General features: G+C 52.0%; 1 protein-coding gene across 3 annotated transcripts in view; it reads right to left on the bottom strand.

The window, feature by feature from the left end:
* Window positions 1-10,462: 10,462 nt before the first annotated feature.
* Window positions 10,463-12,866, bottom strand: part of PPME1 (protein phosphatase methylesterase 1) — an 80,397-nt gene continuing 77,993 nt past the window's right edge. For 2 of the 3 annotated variants that reach the window (XM_070075305.2, XM_089330786.1), the window contains exon 14: window positions 10,463-11,612. In XM_070075305.2, the coding sequence (XP_069931406.1) occupies window positions 11,594-11,612 (19 nt within the window). In that variant the 3' untranslated portion in view covers window positions 10,463-11,593. Of the gene's footprint in view, window positions 11,613-12,426; window positions 12,668-12,866 lie in introns of those variants that run through there. The other variant, XM_089330776.1, reaches the window with a different exon arrangement.

Here is a 12,866-nt window from a genome sequence, read left to right as displayed (position 1 = left end):
AGGAGCCAGGAGCTTCTTCCAGGTCTCCCACACGGGGGCAGGGGCCCAAGGACTTGGGCCATCTTCCACTGTTTTCCCAGTCCATAGCAGAGAGCTGGATCGGAAGAAGAGCAGCCAGAACTCGAACTGGCACCCACAGTGCCATCCCCAGCATGTTCATTTTTAAAACGATTTCTCATTCCTCCTCCTGGAGGGAAATGGAGCAGGTGCGGTGGAAAGTGAGGCATGCAGGGGCAGGGGTGGTGGTGGTAGTGGCACAGCCAAGCTGGTGCTGGGTGCCACAGTGCTGTTTACACTGGATGATCCCAAAGCCACGTGCCCCACCTCATGCCAGCCAGTGAATGGAAAGGCCTCGCTCTTCTGTGCTTGCACTGGGTGCCCTCTGAAAGGCCAACCTGTTCTGCTGGAAAGCGGGGTGCCTTTGTGACCCCTGTGATGTTTAGCAGGTTGGTAGCCAATTCTCCATAGGCTGACTGAACACGGCTTGGGGTACTGCCTGTTACTAATTTTCTTTTTTGCACTCTTCTGCTAGATGTTTTCATCACAGCCTTACCCAGCCTGGCACCAGGCCCTGTATCATCTGCAAGCCTCCCTTCAGGAAGACTCCATCAGTGACTTGTCTCTGTCGTTAGCAGTCACATGTTTACCGTGGGCCAGGCCTGGTGCTGAAGGGCTTAGAGGGATTTGCCTCCTTTGATGTTTGCCGTTATGCCCACTGGATAGTTGAGGGAAACTGAGTCAGAGAAAGTGAGACTTGCCTGAGAGCACACAGCTCCAGGACTCAAACCCAGGTCTGCCTGTCAGCACAGGTCTAGCCTGCCATTGTCTGTGTTGAGCGCTATGTTGCTGCCACTGTGTTCCCATTGGCAGTATTTTTTGGAGCCAACAGTTTTAGCGGGGAACTTTCCAACATTTTCCCAGGTGTTGAAAAGTTCTGTCCCTTGTGCGTCCTCTGATGGCTAAGGGCGGACAGCTGTGTCAGATGCAGAGCTCTGTTGAATACTCGGATGACTCTCTTCTGCGTGGTAACAGCTACTGGGTGAGCAGCCCCAGGCAGGGTGCTTTCTGACAGTCCAAGAAAATGAGGCAACCTGCTCCCTGCCCTGCAGGTAAAACTTGTTCACCCCACTGTCGGCATTGAGCATTGGCTGTAAACATGCGGGGATTGCGTGGTGTGCATCCCCAGGTCTGTGGGAGCTGGAAGGAAGGAGGGAACCCACAGCTGGAAAGCCTGAGAGGGCTTCCTCGTTGGCTCCCCAGGAACAGGATGGCAAGGGTGAGGGTGTGCCTGGGGCAGGCGGGGGCAGATGCCATCCTACCTGTCCCCTTTTCTTTCACACACGAGGGTGCAGGGAGAGCAACTGGGAGGGAGCGAGAGGGTGTTGATGCTGGGGGGCTGCTGTCCAGCAGTGCCAGAGCAGCACAAACTACCCTTTCATGGAGCCACTCAAAGAGTGCCCTGTTTGGGGGCCCTGGCTGCTCCAGCCGAGAGAAGCCAGCGGCGCCTGTGTGCAGGGGAGGGGCTGGAGACAGGGACCTTGGCCTTCGTTCAGCTGAGGGCTGGGGGAGGGGAGGAAACACACGTTGGGCCCACTCTTGATCACCTCCTTTCAACTCCCACATCCTGCTCCCAACACTCATCACCCTCTTTGGCAACAGAAGATAGAGTGGGGCTCCAAGGGCTCCCCTGAGATCACAGAGCTGGGGGCATGGCCAGCCTCTGGAGCCAGGGAGGCCCAGTCCCCACCCCAGCTGCTTCTAACCTCTCTGTCTTCCTCACCTTGGGATCCACACAGCTTTCTCCCCCTTAGGAATTAGTCTGCCTTGTGCCTCCCTCTTCTGAGCCCCATCCCTCATTCCTATTCACTTTTTTTTTTATTTGACAAAGTTATAGTCAGAAAGAGACAGAGGAAAGGTCTTCCTTCCGTTGGTTCACCCCCAAAATGGCTGCTACGGTCTGAAGCCAGGAGCCAGGTGCTTCCTCCCGGTGTCCCATGAGCCACACCGCCTTCCCCTCCTATTCACTTTCCTCATCAGCACTGGATCTGCCCGCTCCCTCTAAGGTTTGAATGACAAGAGGGGGTTCCCACATCCTTGCCAGGGGCACAGTTTTGCATTTCATTTGGGAGTTCTGGTGCAATCAAGGATGATCTCAAAAGGAGGTGCTAAGGATGGATTCCAGGCACCAGGAAACCTGGTGGTGACGATGTTTTTGGCGAATGGTTTAAGGGCATGGCTCAGGGGGACCCCTAGAAATAACTACCTCTAGCCCTTCTTTAAAGTTCACTGGAGCAGGTGTTGTGCTGTGGTGGGCTAGGCAGCCGCTTGGGATGCCCACATAGCACATCAGGGTGCCTGGTTCAAGTCCAGCTGCTCTGCTTACAATCCACCTGCCTGCTAATGCAGCCTGAGAGTCAGCAGGTGATGGCCAAAGCACTTGGGCCCCTGCCATCCATGTGGGAGACAGGAGACTCCGATGGAGTTCGTGGCTCCGGGCTTTGGCCTGGCCCAACCCTGGTTGTTACAGACAATTTTGGGGACTGAACCAGCAGAGAGAAGATGCCTGTCTCTTCTGTCTGTCACTCTACCTTTCCAATAAATATATCAAATAAATAAGATTGTTCACGTTTTCAGATGGGACGTCACTACAGGCCTGAGGTCAGTAGTTCCTCCTGTAGCCCAGAAAGGTCCAGTGGCTTGCCCGGAGTTGCAGTGTGTCAGTGTAGAGCCCATGCTGGAAGCAGAGTGCCCTTGCTCAGAGACCCCTGCTCTTTCCAAAGCTCCGCAGGTGCATTTTGGAAGAGGAGCTCGGTGGGCAAAGGATGGTACAGCCGTGGATGGTGTGTGAATAGACACAATCTGCATTCCTAGTATGGCCTCTGTGCCAGGCCCTCTGCTCAGGCTGGGGACGCTGGGATGACTGACTAAAACCAGGCCCTTGAAAAGTTCTCAGGGAAGCAAACCCATAGTGCCAGTATTAGGATATTAACATACCATTCCTCAGTAATGACTCCCTAGAGTCCAGCATCCTTGGATGCTCAAGTCCCTTATGGAAGATGCAGGCTTAGGGGCAGGCATCACCTGGGACACCTGCGCCCCATATTGGATTCCCTGGATTCCAGTCTTGGCTCCACTTCTGTTCCGGATTCGTGCTTATGCACACCTGGGAGGCAGCAGCTGGCGCTCAAGTAATTGGTCCCTGCCACTCACATGGGACACCCAGATAGAGCTCTGGGCTCCTGGCTCTGGCCTTGTCCAGCCCCATCTGTTGTATTTGGGGAGTGAGCCAGAGGTGGGAAGATCTCTTTCTCTCTCTCAAAACAAATCATTAAAAAATTTAAATGGAATATTTGCATATATCCTCTGCATACTCTTTTGTATAAAAGCCCCGTGGATTGCTTCTAATACCTCCTGTGATAGAAACGGCTTTATGGGTTAGGGAATAACAAAGTCTGTACAGGTAGAGTACAGGCACAATGTTCTTCCCCAGTCTGTTTGATCTGCATTTGGGCGAATCCAGATGTGTAACCCTCGGATATGCCGGGCTGACTTTGTGAAGATAGTGACGATACTAGGGAAACACTAGCGAAAGGAGAAACATACAGAATGGTGCCAAGTCACAAGGGACAGGAGTGTCTCATGTGATGGGGCTCCCGTGATGTTTGGTTTGGACTTTGAAGGCCAGGCGGGGGCTGTGTGAGGGAGTGGGCAGTGACAGCTGGTTGGCTTGTTGCTCCAACTCACAGGTGTGTAATGAATCCATAGTCTAACATCTCTCCAACTCCTGAAAGATTTGTATCTTTCTTTTGATAAGCCTAAAATTTTAGTCCTGGAAATCCAGTGTGCCTCCTCAGGAGAGAAGACTTCTCTAACTTTATGTTCTGTCATCTTTTGGAAAGCTGGTATTTTTCCCCATTTACCAAATATTAAATCTTTTATTCTTTTAAGATTTTGTTTGTTTGAGATGTAGAATTACAGACAGTGAGAGGGAGAGACAGAGAGAAAGGTCTTCCATTCTTTGATTCACTCCCCAAATGCCACAATGGCCAGAGCTGCCCCAATCCGAAGCCAGGAGCCAGGAGTTTCTCGCAGGTCTCCCACGTGGGTGCAGGGGTCCAAGCACTTGGGCCATCTTCCACTGCTTTCCCAGGCCATAGCAGAAAGTTGGATTGGAAGAGGAGCAGCCAAGATTAGAACTGGTGCCCACATGGGATGCCGGTGCCACAGGCAGAGGATTAAACTAGTGTGCTATGGCTCCAGCCCCTAAATATTAAATCTTTTAAAAACTATATATGGTCCCCTGTGAGGCAGCACAATGCTCTACAGGTTCTGGGGTCCTAGGATCTCCATCGCTGATGCCCTTCTAACCACAGAGCGAACAGGAATTGTCACCGTGGAGGAACAAGGGAATCCTGCCACCTCTGCCCCGCAACCTGTTAGCAGAGATGAGTGGAACGGGTTCTTGTCTTCGTGCAAGAAAGAATTCAGATGTGAGAGCGCAGTGGGAAGCGAGGTAGCAAGGTTTGATGGGTGGGGCGTCCATCAGAACGGATGGGCCCTTCCCCAGACGGAATGTGAGCGAGAACGCCCTGCCACGCAGATCGCGCGAGCAAGGGTGCGTGGTTTAACGGAGAGAACACACCTGCAGGCCAGGCGGGCGGCTCAGGAGAGAGCTGAGAGCTGACCACTCGGTCTGTATTCACACTGGGGATTGAAGGGACTGGTCCAGGTCTTCCCCTTCTCCTTCCTCTCCTGGACAAAGGATTTGCTGGGTGTGAAATAGGTAAATTCCTCCAAAGGTTTTCTTACCCAGTGTTACCAGGCTGGGTAGCCCATCTGGCTGCAGGAACAGGAGATTCCCCGGGGATGAGCGCTCCCCGGGAGAAGGCTGAGGCTGCCTATCAAGTTAGGGCGTGGGCAGGACCTGGTAGTCACGTGGGCATGGGCAGGCTGCTTCTGAGCTTCCATAGGCCCTCTCACAGGCGAAGGCTAGTTTCTAACTTCCTTCCTAACAAAAGCAGTTTGTTAAAACTTCGACTTAGAACCACCATATGACCCCATGTTCCCACCCCTCAGTTTATATCTCAAAGAATATAAAAGGCGCTCACAGGCATCTGTGCTGTGTACTCCCGCTCGTAGTGACATGATTCATGACAGCCGAAGGGCAGAAGCAACCTGAGTGTCCACCAACAGATGGATGGACACAGAGAACCTGGCATATGCGCGCGATGAAATCCTGTGCAGCTGTGAATAGAAAGGAGATTCTGGTAGATGCTGCGACAGGGGTGGACCTTGAGAACGTTAGTGAGATTAGCCAGGCATGGCTACGTGTGGTCTGACTGCACTCACGTGAGGTCCCTAGAGCAAGCAAACTCATGGAGGCAAAAAGCACAAGGTACCGCGTGTCTGCAGGGCTGGTAAGAGGCAGCTCTGGGTATAGACAGTGGTGATGGTGGCTGTAATGTTAATCACACGGGGTTAGAAATGACAAATGCTTGGTGATGATTTATGACAAAAATAAAACTGTGAAAAAGATTTGGAGGACGTTCCCAGGCCAGAATTCCCAGTACCAGGCAGCTCTCGGGCCCCAAGTTCAGCTGATTCTGCTTGAAGCAGCGCCCCCAAGTGAGGCCCCGGAGGGAAACCCAGCAGACCTGGGATCTGATGGCTCTTGCCTGGGTTTGCCCTCCCTTTCCCAGTCAGGACGCACTGTTCTCCCAACAGGAAGCACACAGCCACTGTATTTCAAATGCTCAGGCCTCCCTTAGCCCTCGTAGACTGTGAGTTAAGGATTCCTTCCCTAGCTCGGGGATGAGGAAGCCAAAGCTCTGGAAGAAGTGATGTGCCAGAGGTTGCCCAGCTAGTAAGAGGTTGAACCAAGCCTGGCCTGTAACCCTGCAGTCGCCAGGCTGCCTTCCTCGGCACCTGCCCGCCTTCCCTCCATCTCCCTTGTGTGACATGGGACTGACAAGGCAGGCACTTGTCTGAGCTCCTGGACTGAGCGCCAGTCAGACTGTGCCGCTCTGCGACCTTGGGCAAATCGCTGTCCTTGCCTGAGCTGTCTCTGGCTCTGCTGCTCTGGTCTGACCTGGGTCAGTTATCAAGTCTGCTTACTTATTGGTGAGTAGCATCCCTGTTGATCATTAGGAAAAAATCTTTCTCAAGTTCTCGGTCCACTGTTCCCTTCACCCACCTGGAAGAGGCTAGCCCCCTTTGGCCAGTCTCAAGTGCCAAGGCCCTGCCTGGCTGTGGCCTGAGGTTTTCTAGCAAACTGCAGGGAGAGGAAGCCAGCTCGAGGAATAAGGGAGCTGCTTGAGTTTACATAGCTCTGAGGCCTGGGCCCAGATGAAGAATGTGTTGATTCTGGCTGCTGACGGCGTGGCCAGCTGGGGCAGAAGCGCTGGCTCCAAGATCACAAACCAAACACTGTCCCTGCAGGGAGGATTGTTCCTGCCTTTTTCTCTCTCTCCGTGCTTTTCTCTTGGCAAACTCTTGACCTTATAGCTCCCCACCCTCGTTCTGAGAGGCCCTTGAATCCAACGTAAAGGTCCTTGGCCCATCGCTCTCCGAATCCACCTGGCTTGTCTTGTTTACTCCACCCCTAAAATACGGGGCCTGCCTCCGACATGCATCCCTGTGGCCGCCGTCCTCGCTGAGTACACAGCCTAGTCTCCGCCCCAGGCTACCACAGCTGCCCCTTTGCCCATCTCCCAGCGTCTGGTCTGGTGCCCACCAGTAACTCCACACAGGTTACCATGGTGACTCCTTGAGACAACACCTGATCTTGTCTCCAACCTGCTTAGCGACTTCTGGGAAGTCCCCATTCTTGCCTCTCAAGACCTTCATGCCCTGCCTCCCGACTTCCCTCCTGGCTCACCTGCTGTCACACACGGATCTTCCCAGCGTCGACAGGACTTCTCTGCGCTGCTCCCCTACCTGAAATGGATGGCCCACCCTTCTCCCCGCCACCGCGTGAGGTTTCAGCATTCAAATGCTACTTATTTTGTTGAACTTTCCCTGGCCTGTTTCCAAACAGGTTTAGTTGCTCTCCCTGCCTCAGCCCTTAGATAGTGTGGTCCTGTTTCTAGATTCTGACTATGGGTTCATTTTGAGAGCCTCATTAAGGTGCGAGCATTTAGTGTCATTGTTCAGACAGTGCTGGGGACAACCACAGCCCCTGTCACAGAGCCTGGGTTCAAGTCCCAGCTTCCAGTGTACAGCCTGGGAGGCAGCAAATGATGGCCCACCTAGTTGAGTCCTTGCCACTCACGTGGGAGACCCAGGTGGAGTTCCTGGCTTTATGCTTTGTCTTGGCCCACCCCTGGCTGTTGCAGACATTTGGGAAGTAAACCAGCAGATGAGATTGCTGTCTCTGTCTCTTCTTATCAGTCTGCCTTTCAAATAAGTAAAAATAAATCTTAAAGTATGGTGCCAAGAAGTCATGCCCTCTTTGCAAGTCTTATCAGCCTCAAGATGCTCCCCCTCCCACATCTGTTGGCTTCCAAAATTTGCCTACCTTGCAGGGAAGGAGCTCCCGTTGGACATTTCTTTAGTATGTGATAATGGCCTCTGATTTAACCCAAACATGCTCTTTTGGCTCTGGGGGTCTCCTATTCCCTTCATTCGTTCACATGAGGGTACTTTAAAAAGTTCATGGAAAATGGAATTAAAATGTTTTGGTGCAACAATCTTTGAACTTCATGCAGTTGTGTTTTTTTTTTTAAAGATTTATTTATTTGAGAGGTAGAGTTACAGTGAGAGGGAGAGAGAAAGATCTTCCTGCCGTTGGTTCACTCCCCAAATGGCCGCAACAGTCGGAGCTGTGCCAATCCGAAGCCAGGAGCCAGGTGCTTCCTCCTGGTCTCCCACGTGGGTGCAGGTGCCCAAGCACTTGGGCCATCTTCTACTGTTTTCCCAGGCCATAGCAGAGAGCTGGATTGGAAGAGGGGCAGCCAGGACTCGAACCGGTGCCCATTTGGGATGCTGGCACTGCAGGTGTAGGATTAACCTGTGCCACGGCACCGGCCCCCGCAGTTTTCATGAACTTTGAAAAGCCCTTGTATGCTGACCTGTAGGTTCTTCAAGGACAGTTATGGGGGTGCTCATTATGGCCTAGCAGTAGGCGCTGGTTGGGACACTCACACCCCATATATCTGAGTGCCTGGGTTCAAATTCTGGCTCCAGATTCTAGCTTCATGCTAATAAAAATTCTGGGAATCAACGGGTGATGGCTCAAGTGATTGGGACCTGCGTTATGTTCCTGGCTTCCAGCTTCAGTCAAGCCACTGAGAACATCTGGGAAGTGAACCAGTAGATGAGAGGTCTGCCTCTTAAAAAACAAAACAAAACAAAAAAAACAGTGTATGAATGGACCCCTCTGCTGGGGTATAGTGGATGCCCAGTAGTCCTGGAATCAGATACAAAGATGCTGCTGCCTAACCATTTCACAGAGCTGTTATTACCTTGCTTTTAAACTGGGAGTGATGCCTGTACCTCACACGGACACGAGGGATGACAGGAGACTAAGCACCTGGCACAGCACCTGCTACGAAGCTCTGTGAACACTTCATTCGCTCTCCACCTCCATCCATCAAGCCTAAAGAGGCTTAGTTCCTATTTTTAGGTAGCTGGGCCAAAGTGACTTCCACCCAGGGTCTCTTGGATCATTCAGGAGGAAATGTGTTGTGGAAACCTGGGTTTGAATTCTGACAGTCACTCCTGTATTGTATGAATTTGGAACTCACTGCCTATCTGTAGTAGGACATAACAGCATCTATCTCATAAACTTGCCTTGAGGATTCAGTGAGATGTGTGGCGAGTGAGTTAAATTGGTGTTCAAAATTCTGCAATTATGTTGACTTCTGCCAGAACCAAAGTAACTTGTCTCCAGTGACCCTGAACACAAGTGATCATGCTGCCCCCCTGTGGACGAGAGGACACATAGCCCAGCAAAGGCCTGAGCCTCTGATGGGGGCTCACGCTTTACCAGGGTATTTAGTGATCACCTAAACCAGAACTTCTTGGATACTAATGTGCTTGTTAAAATGATTAGTTCCGATTCAACAAAGCTTCCCAGTGATGCCGCTGGTCATGGACTCCGAGTAAAAAAGGTCTTAGATGTAATTCAGGAGGGACACAAAAGGAACAAAGTGTCTACCACATGCCAGCTACTCCACTTTTCAGCTAAAGAAACTGGTGCACGTGGTATGCTGCTACGTCAAACAGCTAGTAAGGGATGGACCTTGGATTCTAATTGAGCCAGCCTAGTTGCAAAGTCTCTAGGAAGATGACTCCGACAGTGTGTGGACTTAGGGAGAGGGAGGCCCTGGCAGGAAATCAGCGATGGCACCCAGGTCGCCTAAGCTGAGGGCAGCAGGGTAGTGGCTGTGGGTTGGAAAAGAGAGACATCAACAAACAGGGCGGGATTTGGTGGTGCAGTGGATAGGGGTGTAAGACTGAGAACAGTCCGGGGGCCTCCGAATGCCTGGTTTGCACAACTAGAGGGATGGTACTACCCACCACCGATGGAGTCAGGGACCACCGGAGGAAGAGCAAGTATCAGGAGAGGTGAGTTCAGTGTTTGAAAGTCTCTTTGTAGTGACCATTTCTGTCCCTGGGAGGCAGGAGGAGATAGACGGGCCCCCAGGTAATAAACTGGGCTGTGATGAGACCCAGATGGTCCTGTCCTGGGCCAAAGTCAGCACAGCATGTAAGCGGGAGATGGGACTGGAATGGAGGTCCTGCTGACTGCAGTGGAGACTGGATCTGGGGAGAAGGCAGAGCGTAAGTTACTGATGGGCCACAGGGAGAGGCATTTCTGAAGTCCTTTGGCAACTAAGTCCGATAAACCATCCCCTACCTGTAGATAAGGACAACGCCACAAGGGCGGGTATTGTGACACAGCCGGTGACAGTGCCGCTGGAAATACCTGCGTCTTATATGGGACTGTGGGTTTGTTTGTTTTTTAAAGATTTTATTTTTAAAGAGTTAGAGGTAGAGACAGAAGGATCTTTCATGCACTGGCTTACTCCCTATATGGCTACAACCACCTGGGCTGGGCCAGGCCAAAGCCAGGAGCTTCTTCTGGGTCTCCCAATGGGTGGCAGGGGCCCAAACACTTTGGGCCATCTTCCAGTGCTTTTCCCAGGCCATTAGCAGGAAGCTGGATCAGAAGTGGAGCAGCTAGAACATGAACCAGTGCCCATAAGGGATGCGTCACGGAGCAGTTCTACCAACTATGCTAGTGCCTACCTCCACTTCTGATACAGCTTCTTGCTAATGCACCCAGGAGGCAGTAGATGATAGCCCAGGTACTTGGGCCCTGCAACCCACATGGGGACCTGGATGGAATTCCTGGCTCCTGCCCTAGTAGCCATTTGTGGAGCTGAACGAATGGATAGAGGATCTGTCTGTCCTCTTTCAAACAAGTCTTAAAAGACAACATCACAGAGAACTAGGCCAATAAAGGTTGGGAGATATTTATTTTCTTTAAACAAGGTCATAAATAACAAAGAAACAAAGTGGGTCCCAGACTCCAGACCGTGCAGCAGGACAGGACAGGAAGTTGTTGGATGGAAACGTGGAAGGGGCTACACCTCACCTAAGACAGGCACAGAAAAGATGGGCTGCAGGAGACAGCCCCTCCCTACCCTTGGAAACAGCGTGCCTGGGCAGCAGGGGAGGCCACAGTAGAGTGACGAGGCAGCTGGAAGAGGACAAGACTGGGACTGCTGGACTGTATTGTAGAGTGACAGGGAAACCACAAATGGCCACAAGAGACGGTGGGGCTAGAAGAGGCAAGCGGGCACTCTGCACACCTCCAGGAACCAACTATGGAAATGGTTAAATTTATTAAAAAACAACTCCCAGGCTTTAGCCTGTGGCTTTGTGCATGGGCTGTGTTGAACCTGGGTTGCTCAGCAGCAGTTGAGGGCTCAAGAGGCCCCTAGAGCAGCCTGGCCTCAGCCCAGGACAGGTGCCCAGACGTGGGGGAGTAGAGCGGGGGCTCTCCCAGTGGGAGGCCATGTGCTTGGACTTGCTGGCCTGACTTTCAGGCGGGTTTCTTGGATACTATCTACCCACTACCCCTCCCTGTACCTAAGGATGGAAGCCTGGCCTCTCTGGGTTTTCCAAACCTGGAAGTGTTAAGACGGATAAAAAGGTACCTGCCTGGTGTTTTATTTTCAAGGGAAAAACAGGGACCACCTTGTGCATTTTCTACCCGAGGAGAGAGGGCAGGACAATGCCAAGAACACTCTCAAGGAATGGAGGTCCCTGAGTCTGGAGACACTGGGACCCACGTGCACTGCCAGATGCCAGGAATGGGGCCCAGGGTAGCAGCTCCGGAGGATTCATCCCAGGCAAGGCAGGGCTGGGCCCTGTGCAGAGAAAGGGGAACAGCTGGGGACCCTGGAAAACAATGCTTTTGGCAGGAATACACAGAACGGTTTGTACAACTGGGAATGCCCGTCTACAGGGAGCCGGTGTCACGTGGCCGGGCAGGATGGTGAGGAGACAGCGGCATCACAGTGGCCTCTGGTGCGATGTATTTACAACAGAGCTCGATGCTGAGGGAGGGGTGGTGAGCAGGTCACTAACAGCCAGGAAACACACTGTGAAGAGCAAGAGAGGGATGAAAATGTAACCAATCACCAGCTTTCCCCTGCTTCCCCAGGCTCCTTTGGCCAACCCTCCCTAATGACCACCAAGGCCCCTGAAGATCTGTGCCACCTCCTCACAGGCCCATCTGGGACCAAATTTCTACTCTGAGTGCATGTTCCAAATAGCCCAGAGACCTCTAACACTGTTTAAAAGAAATTAGGGGAGGGTATTAGGAGAGGGTTGTAGTGTTTAAGGTGCTATTTGAGGGGAAGGCTTTGTGGTACAGTAGGTTAAGCCACTGCCTGCAATGCCCATATCCCATAAGAACACTGGTTTGAGTCCCAGCTGCTCCACTTCTGATGCAGCTCCCTGCTAACACACCTGGGACTGCAATGGAGGATGGCCCAAATACTTGAGACTCCTTCCACCAACATGGGAGACCCAGATGGAATACCAGGCTCCTTGACTTTGGTCCGGCCCAGTCCTGGCCATTGCAGCCATTGGGGGAGTGGAACCAGAGAATGAAAGATCTCTCTATCCATCTAACTCTGCCTTTCAAATAAATCAATCCTCCCCAAAAAGGATGTTATTTGAGATATGTGCATCCCGTATCACAGTACCTGGGTTCAAGTCCCAGCTCTCTCCTAATTCCAGCTTCCTGTTAATGCATGCATTGGGAGACAAGAGGTGCTAGGTGGAGTACTTGCAGTCCCTGTCACCCATGTGGGAGACCCAGTTGGAGTTCCCAGCTCTTGACTTCAGCCTGGCCCAGCTTCAGCTATTGTAGGCATTTGGGGAATGAATCAGCAAATGGGAGATCTCTGTATCTATTTTTACTAGGTTGAATTTCAAATAAGTAAAAATTTTAAAAAGAGAAACTAAGTCGTCTTTGCTGACTGTGGGCCCCATCAATGGTTAGCTGCTAGAGGAATGGTTCAACATGAGGGTGTCATTCCTATGGCTCACAGCTCCAAGCTCTTATCCTGTTGTCACTCTCGCCTCCAACTCACGGCATTCAGAGTTCTTGTTCAAACTTTCTGAAGGAGGGAACAGGTTCCCCTGAACTCTGAAAATCAGAAGGATTTCAAATGGCAGATGTGACTCATCAGACCGTGGACTTTGAGGACCCAGGGCCTTCCTCAGCACAGACAGGTAGGCTTGAGGGGGGGCAAGAACCTGCTGGGTTAACACAGAGCCCAACTGTGTCTCCCTAAGCAGCTGAAGAGCTTCCTAGGGGGAGAGGCCTGCACTCCCTGCTTCTGCAG

This window comes from Oryctolagus cuniculus, chromosome 1 (genome assembly GCF_051225735.1).
Source record: "Oryctolagus cuniculus isolate XC-2025 breed Fujian yellow rabbit chromosome 1, ASM5122573v1, whole genome shotgun sequence".
In the NCBI taxonomy this organism is placed as follows: Eukaryota; Metazoa; Chordata; class Mammalia; order Lagomorpha; family Leporidae; genus Oryctolagus; species Oryctolagus cuniculus.
This window is presented reverse-complemented; position numbering and strand designations above follow the sequence as displayed.